We start from the raw sequence: 24,624 nt of genomic DNA on the forward strand, positions 1-24,624 counted from the left end.
CACCGAGGTCGGCCAGGCGGTGGCGCCGGCGGGAGGCGCGGTCCCGCCGGCCCAGCCGAGCCACGTGCGGTTGTTTCCGTGCCGGGGCGATCACGTGAGCCGCGTCAGCTGACCGGTCACGGCAGAGCCCGACTCCGGCGCCCCGCGGCCCCTGCTCGGCTGCGCCCGGAGCGCAGGACCCTGCGGAGCGGTAAGAGCTCCTCTCCCGCCCTCCCCGACCCACCGCTGCCGCCTCTCCCGCAGCCCCGGTCCCTTGCCCATCCGCTGCCCGCCGGGCCTGGAACCCCGGAAGCCGTCGCGGGCAGGGCCATGGCCGGGCTTAGCCCCGCGCTGCCCCCAGGCGGCCGGGAGGGGGTGGCCCTGGGGAGCCGGGGGCGGGAAGTCTCTCTCACTCGCGGGGCCGCCTGCTGGTCCCCGCCCCCAAGCCCCGACATGGAGGAGCTGCTGCAGAGCGTGGAGAGGGACCTGAACATCGATGCCCGGCAGCTGGCTCCGGCCCCGGGGGGCACCTACGTGGTGGCCCTAGTGCCTGCGCGCTGGCTGGCCAGCCTCCGCGAGCGCCGGGTGCCCCTCGGACCCTGCCCCCGGGCAGAGGGCCTGAACGAGGCGGAAGTGAGGACTCTTCTGCAACGCTCCGTGCAGAAGCTGCCCCCCGGCTGGACGCGCGTGGAGGTGCACGGTCTGCGGAAACGGAGGCTGTCCTACCCCCTGGGCGGCGGCTTGCCTTCTGAGGAGGGGTCCACCAGCCCTGAGACCCTCACTCGCTTCATGCAGGATGTGGCTGCCCAGAATTATCGCAACCTGTGGCGCCATGCTTATCGTACTTATGGGCAGCCCTATAGTCATAGTCCTGCCCCTTCAGCTGTCCCTGCGCTGGACTTGGTACGACAGGCCCTGCAGAGGGTCTATGGTTGTCCCTTCCTGTCGGTGGGTGAATTTACCCAGTGCCCATCCTATGCAAGAGATGGTCCCTGTCCTCTTCGGGGCAGCCTGGCCTGTCCCAGTCTTTTGCAAGCTGAGGCCCTGCTGGAGTCTCCAGAGATGCTATACGTGGTGCACCCTTATGTACAGTTCTCCCTGCATGATGTGGTCACTTTCAGCCCTGCCAAGCTAACCAACAGCCAGGCCAAGGTGCTCTTCATCCTCTTCCGTGTGCTGAGGGCAATGGATGCCTGTCACCGCCAGGGACTGGCCTGCGGGGCCCTGACTTTGCACCACATCGCTGTAGATGAGAAGCTTTGCAGTGAGCTCCGGCTGGACCTGAGTGCTTACGAAAGGCCCAAGGAGGACGAGAGTGAGGAGATCCCTGTGGCAAGGGATGGGCCAGGCAGTGGACCTGGAGAGGAGGGAGGGGGGAGACCTGGATGTCCCAGCTGCCAGGAGGAACTTCGTGGCCTCGTGCTAGATTGGGTCCATGGCCGTATCAGCAACTTCCACTACCTCATGCAGCTAAATAGGTTGGCAGGTCGGCGGCAGGGGGATCCCAATTACCACCCAGTGTTGCCCTGGGTGGTGGACTTCACCACACCCCATGGGCGCTTTCGAGACCTACGCAAGTCCAAGTTCCGCCTCAACAAGGGGGATAAGCAGCTGGACTTCACCTATGAGATGACGCGGCAGGCGTTTGTAGCAGGTGGTACAGGCGGTGGGGAGCCACCTCACGTTCCTCACCACATCTCAGATGTGCTCTCTGACATCACATATTACGTGTACAAGGCTCGGCGGACACCCCGGTCGGTGCTCTGTGGACACGTGCGGGCACAGTGGGAGCCCCATGAGTATCCCGCCAGCATGGAGCGTATGCAGAACTGGACACCTGACGAGTGCATTCCCGAATTCTATACTGACCCCTCTATCTTCTGCTCCATCCACCCTGACATGCCTGACCTGGACGTGCCAGCCTGGTGTGGCTCCAGCCAGGAGTTTGTGTCTGCCCACCGGGCGCTGTTGGAGAGCCCAGAGGTGTCCCAGGACCTGCACCATTGGATTGACCTCACATTTGGCTACAAACTCCAGGGCAAGGAGGCTGTGAAAGAAAAGAATGTGTGTCTGCACCTGGTGGATGCCCACACACACCTGACCAGCTATGGCGTGGTACAGCTCTTTGATCAGCCACACCCCCAACGGCTGGCTGGGGCTCCTGCCCTTTCCCCTGAGCCTCCGCTCATCCCCAGAGTGTTGTTCCAGACCATTCAGGAGAGCATAGGCCGGGAGGACTTACCTGGACAGCTCACAAATGGGATGGGTAGGCTGGTTTTGGAAGCCACTCCCTGTGAGGCTGGCTGGGCCAGGGACAGGCTCGTGGCAGGGGAAGATGACTTAGAACAGGCCACGGAAGCTCTGGATTCCATCTCCCTCTCGGGGAAAGCAGGTGACCAGCTGGGCTCCTCCTCCTCCAGTCAGGTGCCCCCAGGCCTCCTGTCTTTCTCAGTGGCCTCGGCCTCTCGACCAGGACGCAGGAACAAACCTGCTGGCGCAGACCCCGGGGAAGGGGAGGAGGGGAAGATTCTTCTTCCCGAGGGCTTCAATCCTGTGCAGCCTCTGGAAGGGCTAGAGAAACTAGGCAACTTCCTGACCAAAGGCCTAGGGAGCCAGTTGGAGGTGCTCGAGCAGCCCCAGGTCCAGCCACCCGTGCAGCTGCGGGAACTCTTCCATCGGGACATGCAGGCGCTGGGTATTCTATTGGCAGAAATGGTGTTTGCCACCAGGGTCCGAACGCTGCAGCCTGATGCACCACTGTGGGTACGCTTTGAGGCTGTTCGGAGGCTCTGCACACGCCACCCCAAGGAGGTCCCTGTGTCTCTGCAGCCCGTGCTGGACATACTGCTGCAGCTGAGTGGCCCCGAAGGCCCTGTGGGGGCAGGGAAGGGCAAGCTGGCCCCACTCTTTGAGTACAGGCCTGTCTCCCAGGGGTTGCCCCCTCCCTGCCCAGCCCAGCTCCTGAGCCCCTTCAGCTCTGTGGTCCCTTTCCCCCCGTACTTCCCAGCACTACACAAGTTCATCCTCCTGTATCAGGCAAGGCGGGTGGAGGATGAGGCTCAGGGGCGGGAGCTGGTGTTCGCTCTGTGGCAGCAACTGGGTGCAGTGCTGAGTGACATCACCCCAGAGGGCTTGGAGATCCTGCTGCCTTTCGTGCTGTCGCTCATGTCTGAGGAGCACACGGCCGTGTACACAGCCTGGTACCTGTTTGAACCTGTTGCTAAGGCACTAGGCCCCAAAAATGCTAACAAGTACCTGCTGAAGCCTCTCATCGGTGCGTATGAGAGCCCCTGCAGGTTACATGGCCGCTTCTACTTGTATACTGACTGCTTTGTGGCCCAGCTAATGGTGCGGCTGGGCCTGCAGGCCTTTCTCATCCACCTGCTGCCCCACGTCCTACAGGTGCTGGCTGGTGTGGAGGCCTCCCAGGAGGAAAGCAAGGGCCTGGTGGGTGCCACCGAGGATGAGGACAGTGAACTCCCAGGGGCCAGGCCCAGCTCCTGTGCTTTCAGGGAGGAAATTCAGATGGATGGTGAGCCTGCTGCCTCCTCGGGCCTGGGGCTTCCAGACTACACGTCTGGTGTCAGCTTCCATGACCAGGCCTACCTCCCTGAGACTGAGGACTTCCAAGCTGGGCTCTATGTGGCTGAGTCCCCACAGCCCCGGGAAGCTGAGGCTGTGAGCCTGGGTCGGCTGAGTGACAAGAGCAGCACCAGCGAGACCTCCCTGGGTGAGGAGCGGGCCACAGAGGAGGGTGGCCTCAGATCGGGCGACAGCAGCCAGGACCTGAAGCAGAGCGAGGGCTCCGAGGAGGAAGAGGAGGACGAGGAAGGCTGCGTGGTGCTGGAGGAGGAGGAGGGAGATGGGGAGCAAGATGAGATCACCAGGGCATCTGAACTCACTCTCTCTGACACCGTGCTGTCCATGGATACAGTCGTGGCCCGCAGTGGCGAGACAGATGGGGAAGAAGAGGAGGAGCCGCTCACTGAGCAGTCGGAGGGCAAAGAACAGAAGATCCTCCTTGGTGAGTTCTCAGGCCTTAAGGTGCTGGTTAAACAGTCCTCTGGTGATTTATTTAAGTAATCTTTACACCCAACATGAGGCTCAAACACATGATCCTGAGATCAAGAGTCACATGTCTTTTTTTTAAATATTTTATTTATTTATTCATGAGAGACACAGAAAGAGAGAGAGGCAGAGAGAGAAGCAGGCTCCATGCAGGGAGCCTGATGTGGAACTCGATCCCATGACTCCACAATCACACACTGGGCTGAAAGCAGACACTCAACTGCTGAGCCACTCAGGCATCCCAAGAGTCACATGTTCTTCTGACTGAGCCAGCCAGGCATGCTGTGGGTTGTTTTTGTTTTTTTAATTCCAGTATATTTAACATACAGTGTTTTATTAGTTTCATGTACACAGTAATTCAACAATTCTATACATTCCTCAGTGCTCCCCACAACAAGTGCCCTCCTTAATCCCCATCACCTATTTCACCCATCCCCCACCCAGCTCCCCTCTGGTCACCATCAGTTTGTTCTTTAGAGTTGAGTTTGTTTTTTGGTTTGTCTCTCTCCTTTTATTTTGCTCTTTTCTTTCTTTTTTTGTTTTTAGGTTTATTTGAGAGAGAGCACATGTGAGCATGCATGCATGGTAGGGAGGGGCAGAGGGAGAGTGAGAGAGTCTTAAGCAGACTAAGCACTGAGCATGGAGTCTGATGTCACAACTCTGAGATAATGACTTGAGCTGAAACTAAGAGTTGGGAACTCAACCGGCTGCACCGCCCCCCCCCCGGCACCTCATGCTCTTTTGTTTGGTTTCTTAAATTCCACAGATGACTATGAAATCATATTTATCTCTATTTCATTTAGCACAATACTCTAGCTCCATTCATGTCTTTGCAAATGGCAAGATATGATTCTTTTTTATGGCTGAATACTATTCCATTGTATATACACCACATCTTCTTTATCCATTCATCCATCAGTGGACACTTGGGCTGCTCCCATAGTTTGGCTATTATAAGTAATGCTGCAAAAAGCATAGGGGTGCATGTATCCCTTTGAATTTGTGTTTTTGTATTTTGGGGGTAAATACCAGTAGTGCAATTATTGCATCACAGGGTAGTTCTATTTTTAACATTTTCTTTTTAAGATTTACTAGAGAGAGAGAAAGAGAATGAGCAGGAGGAGGGGAGGAGGGAGAAGCAGACACCCTCCTGAGCAGGGATCCTGATGCAGGGCTTGATCCCAGGACCCTGAGATTATGACCTGAGCTGAAGGCAGATGCTGAACCAACTGAGCCAGGTACTCCTATTTTTAACTTTTTGATAACTTCCCAACTGTCTTCTATAGTGACCGCAACAGTTTACATTACCATCAACAGTGTATAAGGGTTCCTTTTTCTCCACATCCTCGCCAACACTGTTCTTGTGTTATTGATTTCAGTCATTCTGACAGGTGTGAGATGATATTGGAGTTTTGATTTGCATTTCCCTGATGATGAGTGATGTTTAGCATCTTTTCATGTGTCTGTTGGCCATCTGGATGTCTTTTTTGGAGAAACGTTTCCTCATGTCTTCTACCCATTTTTAAATGGGATTATTTGTATTTTCGATGTTGAGTTGGAACAGTTCTTTATATATTTTGGATACTAAGCCCTTATCAGATATGTTATTTGTAAACATGTTCTCCCATTCTTTAGGTTCCCTTTTAGTTTCGTTGATTGTTTCCTTAGCTGTGCAGCTTTTTATTTTAATGTAGTATCAATAATTTATTTTTGCTTTTGTTTCCCTTGTTTCAGGAGATATGTCTGGAAAGATGTTGCTATGGCTGATGTCAGATAAATTACTACCTGTCCTTTTTTCTAGGATTTTTATGGTTTCAGGTCTCAAATTTAAGTCTTTAATCCCATTTTGGGTTTAATTTTTTTCTCACTATTTTATTTTTGTGTATAGTGTAAGAAGGTGGGCCAGTTTGATTTTTCTTTTTTTAAGTAGCCTCCATGTCCTGTGTGGAACCCAATGTGGGGCTTGAACTCAAGACCCTGAGATCAAGACCTCCGCTGAAATCAAGTCGGACACTTAACTGACTGAGCCATGCAAGTGCCCCCAGTTTGATTCTTTTGTATGTAGCTGTCCAATTTTTCCAATGCCATTTGTTGGAGGGACTTTTTCCCATTGGTATAGTATTTCTTTTTCTCCTTTTCAAAGATTAATTGAAATTGTGAGTTTATTTCTGGGTTTTGTATTTTGTTCCATTGATTTGTGTGCCAGTACCATACTGTTTTGATTACTGTGGCTTTGTAATGTAAGTTGAAGTCTAGAATTGTGATACCTCCAGTTTTGCTTTTCTTTTTCAAGATTGCTTTAGCTATTTAGGGTCTTTGGTGGTTCCATACAAATTTTAATCACTTTTCAGCTTTTTGGCTAAGATCAAGTATAGTATCCATACAAATTTTAGGATTGTTTGTTCTAGGGCACCTGGGTGGCTCAATTGATTATGATGCATCTGCCTTTGGCTCAGGTCATGATCCCAGGGTCCTGGGATCAAGTTCTGTATCAGGCTCCCTCCTCAGTGGGGAGTCTACTTCTCCCTCTACCCCTCCCCACTGCTTGTGCGCTCTCTCTCAACTAAATAAATTTTTAAAAAATAAAATTATGAAAAAAAAAAAAAAGGATTGTTCTAGTTCTGTGAAAACTGCTATTGGAAAAAAAAAAGAAAACTGCTGTTGGTATTTTGATAGAGATTGCATTAAATGTGTAGACTGCTTTGAGTAGTTTAGACATTTTAACAATATCTGTTCTTCCAATCCATGAACATGGAATGCCTTTCCATTTCTTTGGAAATCTTCAATTTTTTTCATCAGTGTTTCATATTTTTCGAAGTATAGGCCTTCTACCTCTTTGGTTAAATTTATTCCTAAACATTTTATTATTTTTGGTGCAATTATAGATGGGATTGTTTTCTTAATTTCACTTTCTATTGCTTCATTATTATTATTATTATTATTATTATTATTATTTAAAGATTTTATTTATTCATTCATGATAGACATAGAGAGAGAGAGAGAGGCAGAGACACAGGCTGAGGGAGAAGCAGGCTCCATGCCGGGATCCCGATGGAGGACTCGATCCCGGGACTCTAGGATCGTGTCCTGGGCCAAAGGCAGGTGCTAAACTGCTGAGCCACACAGGGATCCCTATTGCTTCATTATTAGCATATAGAAATGCAACAAATTTCTGTACATTGATTTTGTATCCTGTGACTCTACCGAATTCATTTATTAGTGCTAGTAGTTTTTTTTGTGCAGTCTTTACAGTTTTCTATGTACAGTATCATGTCATCTGCAAACAGTGAAAGTCTTACTTCTTCCTTACTAATTTGGATGCCTTTTATTTCTTTTTGTTGTCTAATTGCTGTGGTTAAGACTTTCAGGGGTGATACTAGACATCTTTGTTTTGTTCCTGACCTTAGGGGGAAAGTTCCCAGTTTGTCCCCACTGGGGATGATGTTTGCTGTTGGTTTTTCATATAAGGCCTTTATTATGTTGAGGTATGTTCCCTGTTGGTCTACTTTGTTGAGGATTTTTATCATGAATGGATATTGTGCTTTGTCAAATACTTTCTCTGCATCCGTTGAAATGATGATATGGTTTTTATCCTTTCTCTTACTGATGTGATGTATCATGTTGGTTGATTTGCAAATATTGAACCACCCTTGCATCCCAGGAATAAATCCCACTTGATCATGGTGAATGATTTTCTTAATGTGTTGTTGGATTTAGTCTGCTAGTATTTTGTTGAGAATTTTTGCATCTATATTCATCAGAGATAATGGCCTGTAGTTCTCTTAGTGTCTTTATCTGGTTTTGGTGTCAGAATAATACTGCTTCATAGAATTAATTTAGATATTTTCCTTACTCTTCTATTTTTAGAATAGTTTGAGAAGAGTAGGTATTAACTTTTCTTTACTCTGGTTTTCATTCAGCATTTCTGAGTACCTAGTCTGTACCAGGGTGTGAATCTAGCAGATTCACATGCAGCACAGATATGCACCTACCCTCCTGGAGCTCACCTTCAGTTGGAGGAGATGCCACATTGTAGACAGTCTTACTTAAATGTGAGCTGGGTGCTACAAGGGAATATAAATACAGCTTAGATCTAGTTTTTAGTGGTCAGGGAAGACTTCCATGAAAGTAGAGCCAGGGGCACCTGGGTGGCTCAGTCAGTTAAGCATCTGCCTTCCACTCATGTCATGATCCCAGGGTACTGGGATTGGCCTGCATTGGGCTCCCTGCTCAGCAGGGAGTCTGCTTCTCCCTCTCCTTCTGCTCCTCCCCCCGCCACTTATGCTTGCTCTCTCAAATAAATAAGTAAAATCTTTAGAAAAAAAAGAAAGTAGGGCCAGTTGAGGTCATAAATAGGAGGTAGCAAGGCAAAAATGGTAGGGTCTACAGTGGGAAGAGCATAGCAGGCAAAGGGAACAGCATGTATGAGGCTATGTGGCTATTATGGTTCCATTAAAGAATCAGTGAAAGGCTAGCATGCTTAGACAGGGAGAGAGAAGGGAAGAAGCGGGAACACAGGCTATAAGGGGAGGGAACCAGGGCCTGGCTAGGCCAGGCCTCATTGAGCAGCTTGAGAAGATTCCCTGAAAGCATAACCTTTCTGCAAGTTGTGCCCAAGGAGAGGATCCTGGAGCAGCCCCAAAGTCAGGGTCACCCGGGACAGTCCCAAAGCCACAGGCCACCTCTGCCACTCTGAAATAGAGGGTGCTGATATGAGGCACCTGGCTTTGGCTGGGCCAGTTGGCAGGTTTGCAGCCAGAATTGGCTAGGAGGGGTGTATTGGGGTGGGGTGGGGTGGGGTGGGAGGAGGCGGCAAGCCACCATTATCTGATAAGCTCAGGGCCTGCTCCCGTCTTGCAGATACAGCCTGCAAGATGGTCCGCTGGCTGTCTGCCAAGCTTGGCCCCACAGTGGCCTCTCGCTACGTGGCCCGGAACCTGCTCCGCTTGCTGACATCTTGTTATGTTGGTAAGGCCTGTGGTCAGTGATGGAGATGGGGCTTCATCCCAGACCCTCTGTCCATTTTCAACTCCCCGTAGGGGATCCTTGCCACTTCCACCTCCCTGCCAGATCCTGGGTCCCAGTCTGTGCAAGCTCCTTTCTTCCTTGGGTAGGGCACGGGGGCAACCCTCAGGCTGGAGTTGCTACCATAGTTCCTGGAAGACTGACCTTCCTCCTGTCTGCCACTAGCTACTCAAGGTTGCTGGTTCTTCCCTGGCAGGGCCCACTCGGCAGCAGTTCATGGTGAGCAGTGGTGAGAGCCCCCCGCTGAGTGCTGGCAACATCTACCAGAAGAGACCGATACTGGGTGATATAGTGTCGGGGCCTGTGCTCAGCTGCCTCCTCCACATCGCTCATCTGTACGGGGAGCCTGTCCTCACCTACCAGTACCTGCCCTACATCAGCTACCTGGTCAGTCACTGATTTGGCAGCCTCAGGGGAAGCCAAGAAGCTTAAGGGCAGATCTGGGAAATCTGGGGGTTTCAGGGGGTTCATGGTCAGCCTGGCCCTCATCTACTCTGTGGTCCTAGGTGGCCCCAGGTAGCACCTCAGGCCCCAGTCGACTGAACAGCCGTAAGGAGGCAGGACTGCTGGCGGCAGTGACTCTGACCCAGAAGATCATCGTGTACCTCTCAGACACCACCCTCATGGACATCCTGCCCCGAATCAGCCACGAGGTCTTACTGCCTGTGCTCAGCTTCCTCACTTCCCTCGTCACTGGGTAGGCTGCTGCCCTACCCCTGGGCTGGGAGTGGCCCAGCTGAGGGGACTCCCCAGGAGGGGCTGGGAAGCTGGGGAGTGAGACTGGACTAGGTGTCAGGAGTCCTGGTTCTGATCCAGCTGTGTGACCCTGAGCAAACCACGCCTTCCTTCTGTGCCTCAGTTTTCTTATCTGGTTGGGACCAATTGGTCTTGTAGCTCTTCTCATTTAAAGCTTTTGATGGATTCTGGGCAAGTCCTGCAGAGTGACGGGGGAGGTGATAGAGCTCATGTACTATCTTTCCAGGTTCCCGAGTGGGGCCCAGGCCCGGACTGTCCTATGTATGAAAACCATCAGCCTCATCGCCCTCATATGCCTGCGCATTGGACAGGAGATGGTCCAGCAGCACCTGAGCGAGCCTGTGGCCACCTTCTTTCAAGTCTTCTCTCAGCTGCATGAGCTTCGGCACCAGGCAGGCAGACCTACTTCCCTTACCTGGCTGGGTTGGGCGGGCCAGGGCTGTGAACTTGGCTGACTCTCTGGGATTCCCTGCCCACAGGATCTGAAGCTGGATCCTGGGGGCCGCAGTGAGGGCCAGCTGCCAGAGGTAGCCTTCTCCGATGGGCAGCAGCGGCTAGTGGACCCCACCCTGCTGGACGAGCTGCAGAAGGTGTTCACCCTGGAGATGGCGTACACAATCTACGTGCCCTTCTCCTGCCTGTTGGGTACTACCCCATGACATCCCCTTGCAAAGCCTTCGTGGCTGTGTTTCTTCCCCTGGGAGGGCTCTGTGCTCCCCTTGCCCCCAGAGCCAGTAGTGGGTGTTCAGCACAGTGTTCTGGGTCAGAGCAAAGGGATTTGGCCTGGAAACCTCAGACTCTCACGATGACATATAAACAGGGCCTGAGCATTAGCCAGCAAGGGGCACAGGAGCTTGGTCTAAAGTATCCTTGGGGAAAAATAAATTTAAAAAAATTAAAAAAAAAAAAAAAAGTATCCTTGGGGAAGGCAGAGGCATCAGGCTGGTGTACTGACATCTCCAGGAGCTGCTGAGAGGAATAAGCGGCCCACCATTTACATAGCCTCCCGCTCAGGCCTGGCACTGCCGAGGGAGTACGTGTGTCATGTCCCTGAATAGGATGAGCAGCCCTGTGGTCAGATATGTTATCATTCATTCCTCCACTGAAATCTGAGCCCTGGGAGGGAGAGCACCAGCTGTCTTTCTCGCCATCCTATTTCTGATGCTCTGCATGGCACCCAGCACATATAGAGGATACTCATGTGAATGAATCTACGTTTTTCTGGGGAAGAAACAAGCTCGGCGATGAAGAGTTACTTGCCCAGAGTTGCACAGCCAGACCTGCCCTGTCTTCTGTGGTTTGGTTCTCAGCCTTGGCAGGATGGCGGCAGCTGCCTGCCATCCTCCCTAATCTTAGGACCTCTCCCACTCCCATCCAGGTGACATCATCCAGAAAATCATCCCCAACCACGAGCTGGTTGGGGAGCTGGCAGGGCTGTATTTGGAGAGCATCAGTCCAAGCAGTCGCAATCCTGCCAGCGTGGAGCCCACTGTACCCAGCAGCGGCCTCGAGTGGGACCTCCAGAGTGGGAGCTGCCCCCAGGATGATGGCCACTCGGGGACCTTTGGGAGTGTTCTGGTCGGGAACCGCATCCAGATTCCTGATGACTCTCAGCCTGAGAGCCCCAGCTTGCTGGGCCCCATCCCTGGTGTGGGCAGTGGAGGCCTCGACAGTGAGGAGGACAACGCGCTGAAGCGGGAGCTGCCACGGAGTGCCCATGGGCTGAGTGGCAACTGGCTAGCATATTGGCAGTACGAGATTGGTGTGAGCCAGCAGGATGCCCACTTTCACTTCCATCAGATCCGCCTGCAGAGCTTCCCAGGCCACTCAGGAGCTGTCAAGTGTGTGGCACCCCTGAGCAATGAGGACTTCTTCCTGAGTGGCAGCAAGGACCGCACTGTGCGCCTCTGGCCTCTCTATAACTCTGGGGATGGCACCAGTGAGACAGCTCCACGCCTCGTCTATGCCCAGCACCGCAAGAGTGTCTTCTTTGTGGGCCAGCTTGAGGCCCCACAGTATGTGGTGAGCTGTGACGGGGCGGTGCACGTCTGGGACCCCTTCACAGGTGAGCGGGCCCAGGTGAGGCCTGTTCTGTTGCTGCCAGCCTGCGCCCTGCCAGGCCTCTGGGTATGGGGGCCCAGGGTTGGGCAGTTGGGATGTGATGGTATACAGTGTGTGGCATTTCCGTGAGGCTGCACAGAGGAGCAGTTAGACCTGAGTTGGAATCCCTTAGCCCTGAGTTGGAATCCATTAGCCCTGAGTTGGAATTGGTGCTGCCAGCTTATTTGCTAAGTGACCTTGCACAAGTCACTTTGCTGTTGGAAGCGTTCATTTTCCCATCTGTAAAATGGGAATCAGAGCTGGTTTAGAGGATGATGTACATAGGAGTTTGGCTTAATGTGTAGTGTGTCGATCAAGTTTGACAAAAGGTTGCTTGATGATTTTTTGGCATCGTGGTGGGGACAAATAAGGCTAATAAGGTTTTTAAAGGGGGAGGGGATGGAGTAGCATTGAGGTAGACTAAGGAGAGGTGGCATTTGGTCAGGAGGCGCCCTGTGAAGAGGTCACTTTAGGGACAGGAGCCTGGCCTGGCCACGGAAACAGGAAGGCAGGAGAGTAAAAAACATCTTTAGCATTTTTTGAGGTCCTCTGGGATATGAGAGGCATATATACAGGGTAGGTCAGGGAGATAGGAAGAATTGGGGCTCTTCCATCAGGTATTGGGACCCCAGACACACTGTGCCTTTCCTTCCCAGGGAAGACCCTTCGCATGATGGAGCCATGGGACAGCCGGGTGCCCCTGACTGCTGTGGCTGTCATGCCTGCCCCCCATACCAGCATCACCATGGCCAGCTCTGACTCGACCCTGCGCTTTGTGGACTGCAGGAAGCCTGGCCTACAGGTCAGGGGCGACTGGTTCCCTGTGCCCTCGCCTGGATGCCTAGCAGGGAGGAGAGACTCTGAAGAGAGAAGGCTAGGGGTGTAGTTCTCTTTGGAGACAAGTCACCCATAGCAGCAAATCCTGGGGGGTGGGACTCTGATCTGAAATGAAGGGGACCCCTCTGCTTGATGGAGAGGTGGTGGAATAGAGGATCAGGCCTTTAAGCTGCATGGACTTGGGGGGGAGAAATAGGTTGGAATGGGTGGCAGCACATAACTTATCTCCCTCTGCCTGCAGCATGAGTTCCGCCTCGGCGGCGGGCTGAACCCTGGACTTGTCCGCTCCCTGGCCGTCAGCCCCAGTGGCCGTAGTGTTGTGGCTGGCTTCTCCTCGGGCTTCATGGTGCTCCTGGACACCCGTACCGGCCTGGTTCTGCGTGGCTGGCCGGCCCATGAAGGGGACATCCTGCAGATTAAGGTGACTGGCCAGGTCCCCTTCCCCTCCTCACTGCCCAGGCCAGCTCCTACCCCAGGTCCTCCTAGGGCCCACCCAGGACAGGCTCCATTTAAGATGATCTCCCTTTTGTATGTGCCCCAGGGCTCACGGGCGGAGAGGGTTAGAGCTGGCTGCACTGTAGCAGCCCTGGAGGCAGACAGGCCATGGGGGCAGGAACCAGGGGGCAAGCTGACCCTGCTGCTCCCTGGGGATGCTCTAATGAGTAACCCTTGTCCATATTTGCCTTGCTTGGAGGATCAGGGGTCAGGCCCTGTCCATGACCCAGTTCAGGTTAAATAAAGCTGAGCTGGGAGGCTGTTTACTGCCCCCAGACCACTGAGCAGAGTCCATGCCCCATGCTGGGCTCCCCTGGTGGGGGCAGGGACATCCCGGCATGGGGATCCTGCCCCTACCACCGCCCATTCTCAGTCACAGACCTCAAGGAACTGCTCAGGGACAGACAGGAGGGAAGGACAGGGCACTCCCTCCCTATCCTGGCTGCAGCCAGGGGACATGTACTACCACTGCTAAGGGCTGACTGTCCCCAACTCTGTCCAGGACCCTAGGGGAGCCTGGGGTTTGGATACCTTTAAATTCAGACCTTCCACGGAAGTGTCAGGAGGGCTTTGGGGTCAGCCTGGGTGTTAATCCTGGTAGTGCCACTTACTGCTCTGTGACCTTGGTAGGATTACTTAACTTTTCTGAGCCTCAGGTTTTTTCTCTGTCAAATGGGAAAATGGGAATAACAACAGCATTTACGTCATAGAGTGAGTTGTCACGAAAATTAAATGTGGTAATATGGCATGCCCAACACAATGTCTAGATATATAGTAAGTGCTCAGATTACAGTGATGTCTAGGTTAAAGGCACTTTAACATAGTTGCATTAACCAACACTAATATATAATGTGGTGGGAGGGGGCAACTGGTCCCCTGCCCAGGATCCTCTATCTTCCTGGAAGGTACTGGGCAAGAAAATAGAAGACCCTGGGAGCTCGTAAGGCACACGGGAGGGCCCAGGCCCTGCTAAAACTCTCTTCTCCCTGGGCAGGCGGTGGAGGGCAGTGTCCTGGTCAGTTCCTCCTCTGACCACTCCCTGACCGTGTGGAAAGAGCTGGAACAGAAGCCTATGCACCACTACAAGTCAGCATCTGACCCCATCCATACCTTCGACCTATATGGTAGCGAGGTGGTCACGGGCACTGTGGCCAACAAGATCGGCGTCTGCTCCCTACTTGAGCCACCCTCCCAGGCCACCACCAAGCTCAGCTCTGAGAACTTCCGAGGCACGCTCACCAGCCTGGCCTTGCTGCCCACCAAACGCCACCTCTTGCTGGGCTCAGACAACGGAGTCATCCGCCTCCTGGCGTAGGCTGAAGCAGGGCTGGCCAACGAGGGGCGGCAGACATCCCCCAGGAGTCCATCCCTCACCCTTGTGTTCCCAACAGCTCCCTCTGGGCAAGCCTTAGGCCCTACATCCTGAGCGCCCACATGACCTACGAGCAAGGGTGAGGCCGGGGTCCAGGTTCCCGAACTTCCAGAGCCACAGGGCTGCCTGAAAGGATCTTCATGGCTGGGGGAGATGCGGCCCCTGGTCATCAGGAAGCAGGAGAGAGAGAACACTGGGAAGCATCACCCCCTCTTCTCCCTAGCTCTGCCCTCTGGGTCCACATAGGGACAGGGAAACTCTGAGAAGAGGGGAGCCTGGCCCTGTCCAGTCAGGGACACCCACCACCCCCCACCACCGAAATTTCTGTGCCCTTGTCTCACAAGGACAGGGAAGCTGTTCCAGTCCAGGACACTGATGGTGCTTGGACCTCAGCCTCTAAAGAGGGCTGGCCATGGTCCGGGAGTTAAGGGCCTTGGGCTGGGGTTTAAGTGTCCACCCAGCCAGGCTCTGCCCAGTGTGGGACCAGTAGGCAAAGAAAGAGGGCAGGACCAGGGGAGGGAAGATGGTCTGGTCCAGCTGGTGCCTGCCAGGAGTGACCCCCTGCCTCGCCTGCCCACCCCTCACCACAGTGTTTGTGCCTTGAACTGAGGAGGCAGCCCCTGAGCCCAGAACTCTTATGGTCCAACACCCCGAGAGAAGGGGTGAGAATAATCTCTGCATCTCAGGTCTCCCAGGAAATGGGAAGACCCAGGCATCCCAGGACCCTCACATTCTGGAGCAGAGATGAGATCTGAGCCTGTGCCCCTACTGCCTCCTCATTATTTGCAATAGATGTAAATATGACCAATAAATCCTTTGGAAGAGCCATGGACCTGAGTGATGCTTTTCTCGACGATGGCATCAGGGTGGGGAAGAATCGAGACTCAGTAGCTTCCAGGGCAGTGAAGACAGAGTGAGAAGTAGGGCAGGAGAGTGGGAGACAGCCTAATCGCTGCTTTTGGGCACCACAGGGTACAGGGCTTCTGGATCAAGCAGCCCCCCTCAGAGGAGGCTCAGCCCTGGCGGGATGTTAAGGAGGCATTGCTCCTGCTGAGGGAGGATGCTGCCTGGTACTGTGACCCTCTCTCCTCTCCCCACTCCTTCTAGATCCAGTCTAAAAGGCAGCCAATCAGGATCCTGGCTTGTAAGGTTTGAGGATGGGCATCTTGAGCTCCCCACATAAGCTCCTACAGCTTCCCCTTCCTCCCCCTCATGATAGGGGAGAGGAAAGAACATTGGAAGTGAGAAGCTGGATGTGACTCGAGCCTAGCTCTGTCCTTGGGCACGTCACCTACCCTCTCTGACTCCAGTAAAGTAGAGATAAACCCCCCCCACCTCATGGGGTTGCTGGAAGGCCCCTGTCCTTCCTGGATCTGTCGTACAGATGAGGACATCTTCCTTAACTTTCCCGAATCTCCTTTCTCCAGGCGTGGGTGGGACCCAAATCCACAGGGCTCCAGGTGGCTATCTCAGGATTAGATGCCCTGGTGGGAATGGGGTTTCCGGCCCCAGTATCAATGTTTAACCGGATGTGCTGGTCAATATTTACCAGAAGAGAAATCTGAACAATCTGAACAGGGGTTGGCTGAGAGCAAAGGTCCTGGTGGGAGGGGAGGGCTCAGATGGGCTGGCTGGAGCCTGAGCAAAGTGTGGGGAGCACCACAGTGGGGCCAGAGGGACATTGTGTGCAGCAGCAAGGAGCCTACAGAGGTACGAGGGGAGGGGTGGCTTGGCCTGCTCTTTGGGCCAGATAGGAGGTAAGAGCTGCCCACCCGGCTGAAGGGGTCTGGGGTGAATTTATTCAGAAGGCCTCTCATTTCCCAGCCTCCTGGGGTGATGAGGAGCCAAGGTGGGGGTTCTGGCAGGAGTCTCTCTGGGACTTGAAAAACTGGAGGTCTTTTCTTGTCAGGAGGATTCAAAACCCCCATTAGAGATTAGGGCCCTGGCCAAGGGTCCTTGTGTGTGATGGAGGTGGGGCCAGGGGTGATAGAGGATCCCCTGGAAGGACTGGCCCTGAGATGGGGGCGGGGTTGGAGTGTATGGGACCTGCTCTGAGGCCAGACTAAGACCTGCCCATCCCCACCTGCTGGCTGGGCTTCCCGGAGCCGACCTGGACAGAGTCGGGCACAAGGCCTATGTTTCCCGTAAGTCCAAAGGTGGCTCTATCCAGAACCATTCATTGGGCTCTGTGGCTAGGTCAACAACAAGGCTCTCCGGCCCATCCCACCAAACCTGCCGAGACCTCAGGGATTCACAGGCCTGTCTACCCTTGTGGTCAAGACCAGACCAAGAAAAGGTGGGCCATTGGGCAGCAGGTTGGGTAGGAGCTCTGGGTAAGGAGCCCTAGGACACAGGAGGCTTCAGGGCAGGCTTCCCAGAAGAGGGGCCTTGGGCTAGGCTGACAACAGCCATACCACTGAGTGCCAGGCAGCGTAACCAGGGTTCACAAAGACTGTCTCATTTTGGTCCTCACAGTATACCGTGGGAGGAGGTAGGGACTTTTGCTACCATTTTACAAGAAAAGGCAAAGCCCAGGGAGCTATCTGAGGGCCTCTGGGAAGAGGCAGAGTCTGGATTCCAATCGATGTTGGACTCACAATGCCAGGCCTCGAAGAATGAGGACTTCTTTCATTTTGATTATTTCCCCTATGAACCAAAACATTTTCAGTGCATGACATGTGGAAAACTGGAAAATTCAAAAGGGCTGAAAAGGATTCAGGGGGATATCCCGCCCCACGGAGATGAGAAACAGGGCTCGTGGGTGTTGGGAGTGCTGGCGGTGGTGGCTGGATTGACCTGCCCTCCCAGGCAGCGTGTGGGTGGGCCCCCGGGAGTGGGGTCGGTGGGGACGGGGACGCAGGCTGCCTGTCCCCGCACAGGAACATGGCGCTGCTCCGGGGGCTCCTGGTGATCAGCTTGTCCTGCCTCCAAGGCTCCGGCGCGGTGGTGAGCCTGGGCCTCCCTGGGGGGGAGGGGGCTGAGTCAAGGGAGCGTTTGGCTCTGAAGAGCTCCCTCTCTTCCCCTCATCCTTTTCTCGACAGTTCCCTCCTGCCAGCGCCATGGAGCCCTTGGACCAGCAGGTACTCGGGAGTGAGAGGCAGGAGGGGGAGGAAAGCCCCGCGGGCCTAACCTGTGGTTGGCGCAGGGAGTGGGCCGACCCGTGGGAAGGGTCACGCTCCATTTGCTTCCTCCCTTCTTCAGCTAATGGGCGGGCAGACCCAAGAGAAGCTGCCCCCGCTCACCCTCCTCAAGTTGGGCAACCAGGTACAACCAGGTGGGGCTGGGGAAGAGTGGGCGGGGTCCGAGGGAGGAGGGCCAATCAGCGGGGCCACGACTCAGAGGGTGGGAGGGGCCAGAGGAAAGGACCAGGTCCTTGTACTGTCATTGTCCATGTGACTGTCCCTCTCTTGCCAGGACTATTCTTGGGCAGGGGGGCTGTGGAAGGGATCTTCAACACAGAGCGGACTCCTTGACCCTCTTGACCCCTGATCTGTCTGTAGGAGTCCAGTGGCCATATTGGCCTGAAGAAGGCCCCAAGAGACTGCAGGGGAGCCCCAACCCCAGAGCAGACCCGCAGATTGGCCCAGGCCATGATGGCCTTCACCACAGACCTGTTCTCCCTGGTGGCCCAAAGGTCCACCAGCCCCAACCTAATCCTGTCGCCTCTGAGTGTGGCCCTGGCACTGTCTCACCTGGCACTAGGTACTGTGGCATCACCTGTCCAGACCAGCAGAGCTGGAGGCCAGTGGGAACTCACTACTCCAGAGTTTACTAGTGGGTGCCTCCTGCATCAGAGTCACTTGGATGTTTGGTAAAAATGCAGATTCCTAGGTACACCTCCAGTCTCTGTGAATCAGATTCCCAGGGATTGGGCCTAAGGATATGCTTCTGGTGATTTTTACATAAGCCTTTGATAACTACAATGTCTCCACCGGACTGGAGACTCTCATTGTGGGAAACCGAGGTCCAGAGAGGGAATACGACTTGGATCGAGTGAGGTGACCCAGACTGCCAGCAGCAGAGACAAAAGTAGAACTTGGGGAGTATTGTCACCCCAATCAGTTTAGTGGATACGGGGGGAGAATGTGTGGTGTCGTGGCCATGCTCACGATGGGGATTTAACAGAGCCTGGAGTGGCCAGTAGGGGTGGGAAAGTGCCACTGGCCTGGGCCAAAGCCCATGTGGTCCCCTCCAGGTGCTCAGAACCAGACGCTGCGGAGGTTAGAGCAGGTGCTGCATGCAGACTCTGGGCCCTGCCTCCCCCACCTGCTGAGCCGCCTTTGCCAGGACCTGGGCCCTGGGGCATTCCGATTGGCTGCTAGAATGTACCTGCAGAAAGGTAGGTGCTGGTGGCTTGGAGCTCCCTAGGTTGTGCCCTGGAGTGGACAGGAGTGATGGAGATGGGTTTGGCCTTAGGCAGCCAGTCAGAGCATTGGTGGCTCTGGAGCTCAAGCCCTTAGGAACAGCTTGTGGCCTTTTCTGTGTAGGATTTCCCATCAAAGAGGACTTCCTGAAACAATCAGAACAGCTCTTTGGTGCCAAGCCCATGAGCCTGACCGGAAGGAAAGGGGATGATCTGCTAAACATCAACCAATGGGTGAAGGAGGCCACAGAGGGGAAGATTGAGGATTTCCTCTCAGAGCTGCCAGATGACACAGTGTTGCTTCTGCTCAATGCCATCCACTTCCAGGGTGCGTTCCCCCTCTTCTCTGGCCCTCTACCCCTGTGGCCCCTATTCCTGCCTTGTAGGCTGAACTGGGCTGCAAAACCTTTGTTCTGAGGGTCTCTCTTTCTCCTCAGGGCTGGGTCAGGAGGCAGGGAGCTTTCTAGGTTGTGGCTTGGGGGAGGGTAGGAAACAGGTAATGGTGTGCCAGTGAGGGGCCTCAGGAACTGGATGAGAGAACCCTAGGAGGAAACTGAGTCTGAAAGGATTGAGGGTGGGGTTGGGGGTGCTCCTGGGAGCATGACAGGACATAGGAAGAATGCAAGCCCAGATTTCAAAAATGCTGCAGGGAAGAAACCTCAGATCAACTGGGAATCAACTGGCACAGTGCCCCTTGGGCTTTTGACTTCTACTTTTTGTCCCTTGAATGGGTTCTGGGTGGGATGGAGAAGAGACTAGTGGTGTGGAACCCACCCCTGTCCCAGTCTACGTGACCCCTGCCCTCTGCTGGATATAGGTTTCTGGAGGAGCAAGTTTGATCCAAGCCTCACCCAGAGAGACAGTTTCCACCTGAACGAGCAGTTCACGGTGCCAGTGGACATGATGCACGCCCGCACGTACCCCCTGCGCTGGTTCCTGCTGGAGCAGCCTGAGATACAGGTCACCCTTGACTGCCCAGGCTGGGCCTGGCTGCTGGGAGGTGGGGCAGGGGGGGCAGGCTGTGGGACAGGTACAGGGGTGGAGGGGGGTGTGCCCCACCTCCCTTGCAGTCTTGTCCCTGAGACAGGTGGCTCTGGAAGGTCACATTATGCCCTGATCCAGAGGGACTGAGGTTCCAGGCTCTTTGAAGTTCAAGAATTTGACAAAACTATATTAGGCATTTGCCACCAGAACACACTAGCACAAGGGAGACCAAGTCCCTGCTCTCAGGAGGAAAGACACACACAGTACACGGACAGACATAAATCATGGAATAATTTCACATAGTATAACTGCTATGAAGGAAAAAAATAAAGTGATCAATTAGTGACAGGGGAAGGTATTTTATTTTATTTATTTTTTTAAAGAAGTTCTTTTTTTAATTTTTTTTATTTATTTATGATAGTCACAGAGAGAGAGAGAGAGAGAGAGAGAGAGAGGCAGAGACATAGGCAGAGGGAAAAGCAGGCTCCATGCACCGGGAGCCCGACGTGGGATTTGATCCCAGGTCTCGAGGATCACGCCCTGGGCCAAAGGCAGGCACTAAACCGCTGTGCCACCCAGGGATCCCTGGGGAAGGTATTTTAGATAAAGTGGTCAGGGAGCAGTCTATGAGGAGGGGCCTCAAGTGGAGAACCAGATGATTTTTGGTCAGAGGGGTTTATTACAAGGGCCCATGGATTGGTCAGGCTGCAAAGGAGCCACCCAACAGCTACAGAGCCACTCAGGCCTCAGCATCCTCGAGCCTGGGAGACGTGATCTGACTGTCACAGTGCTCCTTGGAAGGGAGGATCTGGTTGCAATGGATTTGTCAGTAACCTGCTGGAACATTCTGATTGGATAGAGTACTATGCCAAGCGGTCTCAGGTGAGGCCTCCCTTGCTTCTAGCCTAAATGTGGTCCTCTTGGCTTGAGCATGGACCCCTGGGCCCATCCACTGTGGCAGAGATGGCAATGTTGGTTAGTTTCCCAAGGCAGCATGCCACAGGCCTCAGCGACTCCTGAGAGGGGCTGTGGGGGCAAGGCAGACCCTTGGAGCAGCGTCCAGCTTCTCTCGCTTTCACCCCGACGGGCAGACTGTCTTGTTCACCTCCCCACCTGTTCTCTTTGTGCTGCTCCTGCCCTCCAGGCTGTGTCCTGCCCACTCTTTCTTCACCCATCCTCTCTGTCCCTGGCCTCTGCCCTCCTCTTCCTCACACACTCTGCAGGCTGACCCAGACAGCCAGATGTGGTGTTCCCCACCACCCCCGCCACCCCCAAGGTTCCTGCTCCCTGGCTGCTCTGCCTAGAGACTAAGAAGTCTCACTTGCCAGGGATCATCATGCCCAGTGCTTCTCATACTCAAGTAGCTGCAGAAACCCCATTCACATGACATCTTACCTCAGATCACAGTATCATATACACCCTAGGTGAAGGTGTGGGGGGGAGAACCACCTGTTGCAGTGGCTCCTCTGTAGGACCTAGGGTGGTTTGAAAACGAACAACCCAGTCCATTGTACACGTGGAGACACTGAGAGGCAGAGCTGGTTACAGACGAAGAGAGGGAAAGTCCCCCCTTTATTGAGCACTGCCCATGTGCTGATACTCCACTAGAAGCTTTAAAAGGGTCTCTCTCTCTCTTTTTTTTCTCTCTCTCACATGTCAACCTACAATGTGGGCAGGCAGTGTTACTCCACTTCACAGGTGAGGAAGTGGGGGCTCAGGGAGGCTGAACACACACCTGAGAACAATGGACTGGAACTCCTGCTCCATCTGTCTCAGAAGCCTATGCTGGCCCAGACCCCAGCTGGTATGGGCACCTTCTGGCCCTCACCGCTGTCTCCTTTCTTTCTCTGTAGGTGGCTCATTTCCCCTTTAAGAACAACATGAGCTTTGTGGTCATTATGCCCACCCACTTTGAGTGGAACGTGTCCCAGGTGCTGGCCAACCTGAGCTGGGACATCCTGCACCAGCCCTTACTGCGAGAGAAACCCACCAAGGTCCGGCTGCCTAAGCTGCACCTGAACTACCAGCTGGACTTGGTGGCCACCCTCAGCCGGCTGGGTAAGGAAGGGTGAGGCTTGGGTAAGGACAGTCCCCTAGGCCAGGCTAGGCAGAGCAAGTGAGGAACAAAGCCCCAGCTGGCAGTAGGTCCGAGTCAGAGCAGCCTTGTGTCCTGGCCTTCTCTGGGGCTTTGGGAGGTGAGGGCTTCCTAGGACCCCCCAGATCCTCCGTCCCGGGATGGGCTGGGGTGGCCCAGGGAATGAGGATCTGCTCCATCCAAGACTGAACATTGTGAAGAATCTTGGGTAGAGAGCCTGCGTGGCACGTGAGCCTTGCTGGCTGTCCTGCAAGGGGCACTGTACTAGGTACAAGGGGCTCAGGCAGATGCGGAATCAGGTACTTACTATACAGCTTAGGTGATGAGTCAGAGGGCTTCTCTCCAGTTCACTGGAGAAGGGCACCCGGCCGGACCTTGGGGCAGGGGATCCAGAAAGTCTCCTTGGAGGAAGTGACCTTTAAGCCAATAACTGGAGGTTAAGTGAGAGTTCCCCAAGGATCTGTGGGTTGGAGGTGTTCCCGGCCAGAATGCTAGCCACCGTCCCAGGCAGGTCCCGGCAGCCTGCGGGGCAGAAGGCAGCTCTGACCGGCAGTCTCTTGCCCTGGGCAGGCCTGCAGGAGCTGTTCCAGGCCCCAGACCTGCGCGGGATCTCCGACCAGCGCCTGGTGGTGACCAGCGTGCAGCACCAGTCTGCTCTGGAGCTCAGTGAGGCTGGTGTGGAGGCGGCCGCGGCCACGGGCACGGCCATGTCCCGAATGTCTCTCTCCTCCTTCAGCGTCAACCGCCCCTTCCTCTTCTTCATCCTCGAGGACACAACAAGCCTGCCCCTGTTTGTGGGCAGTGTGAAGAACCCCAACCCTAGTGCGCCATGGGAGCGCAAGGAGCAGCAGGATTCCCCCGATGACAGGGACTACTTCCAGAACCGGAAAGCCTTTCCCCGCGGAGACAAGCCCTTCGGGCCTGACTTGAAACTTGCGCCTCCCTCAGAGGAGGATTACCCCCAACTTCATAGCCCCAAGTGAGAGGCCAGCTGCCAGCATCCCGAGTCCCTGCTGGAGCAACCTCTCAACTCTTGTGACTCTTTCCAGACAGCATTGTGGGAGGAGGGCAGGGACCTGGGTGGGGAGTCTGGGAGCCCAGAGGGAGCCACTCTCTCAAGTCTCCTCCTCTCAGGGATTTTGGGGTTGGGGGGGCCACAGGACGGGGCGGACCTCAGGTAATCAAGGGCCTTCATCCCACATCTCTTCTTCCAAAAGCGACTCAGAGGCTGTCCTTTGGGGGACTTGGGCAGAAGGGCAGCTGGAGAAGCTGGAGATCCACTTTTGTCAGGAAGGTAGTTCCCGTGTTGGCTGTGGCACTTCCACGTTTGTTTACGGGGGGGGGGGGGTGTTGGGGGGGCAGGGGGGCAGGAGGGATGGAATACCTTGGCTGGGGAGAGGACAGTAGGCCCTGGGGGTGTGGAGCCTGGGCCTGCTCTATGGGCGGGGCCTAGAATTCCACAAACTGCTTCTGCCACACTTGCTGGAGGCCCTCCAGCCCCCATCCCCCAACCCGCCCCCCACACCCTGTCACTTCAGCCTCCCCACTGCTCCTAGGAGATACCAGCATTGCCAGGACTCTTCTTCCCTGTCTCTCCTCTTCTTCCTCTGCCCAGGTGTCTCAGGTGGGAGGTGTGTGTGTGGGGAATAGTTAACTCCCTAAGGCTCTTTTGTAAAGTTTTTGTAGTGATTTTTATGCCACCTGAATAAAGAATGAATGACCCTGGCTGTTTTGATGTCACTCTGCTGGGCATGGGCTGGAGCAAGGGGGCTGAGGGAGGCAGGAGGGCCCTGGCGGCACTGAGCCTCACGCTGGGCCCTGACAGCACACAGCAGGCGGCCCTCTCTGCCACGTTTGTCCCCTGGCCACCCGCCAGCTCTTCCCCGGCGCAGTCCCCTCTGACCTTGCCAGCCCTCTCTGCGGCCAGCTCCATGCCAGCCGGGCTCCACTCTCTCCAGAGGCCTCAAGCAGCCATTAACAAGGGTGGCTCAGAATAGCGCTGGCCTCCCAGTTTGGAGAAAACTGGCAATTAGGGAGCTTGTGGAGTTTCTAATTACATGTCAGTCCTTCTGGCAGGGGCAGGCGCCCGTCAGCCAGGGACAGGCTGCAGGGAGCACTGGTTCCAGCTGGACGCTGTCATGCCTGAGGATCTGGGGGAAACAGTTGGGCCCACCTTGGCCCGGGGCCGTGGGTGGTATGCAGGGCCACGTGCGTGGGCCCTTATCTGTGGGTACAGGGTGTCCCTGTGGCCGTGGCCACCTGAAGCCCCGAAGTGCAGTGGTCAAGAGCAAGTGCCCAGGGTGGACTCTGGCTTCCTACAAACCAGCAATGTGGGGAGACAGGTGAAATCGATGATGAGGCAGAGGGTGGTTGGTTAGAGCCGTGGTGAGAAATAGAGCAGGGAAGGCCTCCCTGAGAAGGTGGTACGGGAGCAGAGACTTGAGGCAGGTGAAGGCAGGCATGATATAAATAACCAGGGCAGAGTTCCTGGGTGGAAGCATGCTCAGAAGGTTCAGGATGGGGATCCCTGGGTGGCGCAGCGGTTTGGCG

General features: G+C 54.7%; 2 protein-coding genes across 9 annotated transcripts; both read left to right on the plus strand.

Moving 5' to 3' along the window:
- Window positions 1-93: 93 nt before the first annotated feature.
- On the plus strand, window positions 94-15,460 carry WDR81 (WD repeat domain 81). 4 transcript variants are annotated; one of them, XM_038548482.1, is made up of 11 exons: window positions 94-190; window positions 3,382-4,003; window positions 8,908-9,015; window positions 9,269-9,459; window positions 9,579-9,769; window positions 10,055-10,220; window positions 10,308-10,473; window positions 11,207-11,893; window positions 12,585-12,730; window positions 13,007-13,186; window positions 14,255-14,575. In XM_038548482.1, exons 2-11 carry the CDS (start codon window positions 3,505-3,507, stop codon window positions 14,573-14,575), a joined length of 2,655 nt encoding a protein of 884 aa, XP_038404410.1. In that variant the 5' UTR covers window positions 94-190; window positions 3,382-3,504. The 4 variants fall into 4 exon arrangements, 3 of the variants coding, with proteins under 3 accessions (XP_038404410.1, XP_038404408.1, XP_038404409.1); XM_038548480.1 differs by lacking the exon at window positions 94-190 and having other exon boundaries at window positions 268-4,003; window positions 14,255-15,460; XR_005364767.1 differs by lacking the exons at window positions 94-190; window positions 14,255-14,575 and having other exon boundaries at window positions 287-4,003; window positions 11,207-11,907; window positions 13,007-13,144.
- A 742-nt stretch (window positions 15,461-16,202) lies between these two features.
- On the plus strand, window positions 16,203-23,799 carry SERPINF2 (serpin family F member 2). Of its 5 annotated transcripts, none has more exons than XM_038548483.1 (11): window positions 16,203-16,342; window positions 16,829-16,928; window positions 17,512-17,578; window positions 17,674-17,712; window positions 17,834-17,896; window positions 18,133-18,334; window positions 18,828-18,971; window positions 19,120-19,323; window positions 19,813-19,955; window positions 21,833-22,037; window positions 22,645-23,799. In XM_038548483.1, exons 1-11 carry the CDS (start codon window positions 16,255-16,257, stop codon window positions 23,055-23,057), a joined length of 1,668 nt encoding a protein of 555 aa, XP_038404411.1. In that variant the 5' UTR covers window positions 16,203-16,254; the 3' UTR covers window positions 23,058-23,799. The 5 variants fall into 5 exon arrangements, with proteins under 5 accessions (XP_038404411.1, XP_038404412.1, XP_038404413.1 ...); XM_038548484.1 differs by having other exon boundaries at window positions 17,512-17,575; XM_038548485.1 differs by lacking the exon at window positions 16,829-16,928 and having other exon boundaries at window positions 16,210-16,342.
- Window positions 23,800-24,624: the final 825 nt, after the last annotated feature.

Source organism: Canis lupus, chromosome 9 (genome assembly GCF_011100685.1).
Source record: "Canis lupus familiaris isolate Mischka breed German Shepherd chromosome 9, alternate assembly UU_Cfam_GSD_1.0, whole genome shotgun sequence".
NCBI lineage: Eukaryota > Metazoa > Chordata > Mammalia > Carnivora > Canidae > Canis > Canis lupus.

Coding starts and splice junctions, on each gene's coding strand:
- WDR81 (XM_038548480.1), top strand. CDS start 310: ATGGCCGGGCTTAGCCCCGCGCTGCCCCCAGGCGGCCGGGAGGGGGTG. Junction 9,460..9,578: donor TGCCCTACATCAGCTACCTG/GTCAGTCACTGA, acceptor CTGTGGTCCTAG/GTGGCCCCAGGTAGCACCTC. Junction 13,187..14,254: donor GGGACATCCTGCAGATTAAG/GTGACTGGCCAG, acceptor CTCCCTGGGCAG/GCGGTGGAGGGCAGTGTCCT.
- SERPINF2 (XM_038548483.1), top strand. CDS start 16,255: ATGGGCTGGCTGGAGCCTGAGCAAAGTGTGGGGAGCACCACAGTGGGG. Junction 16,929..17,511: donor CAAGACCAGACCAAGAAAAG/GTGGGCCATTGG, acceptor GTCCCCGCACAG/GAACATGGCGCTGCTCCGGG. Junction 22,038..22,644: donor GGCCACCCTCAGCCGGCTGG/GTAAGGAAGGGT, acceptor TGCCCTGGGCAG/GCCTGCAGGAGCTGTTCCAG.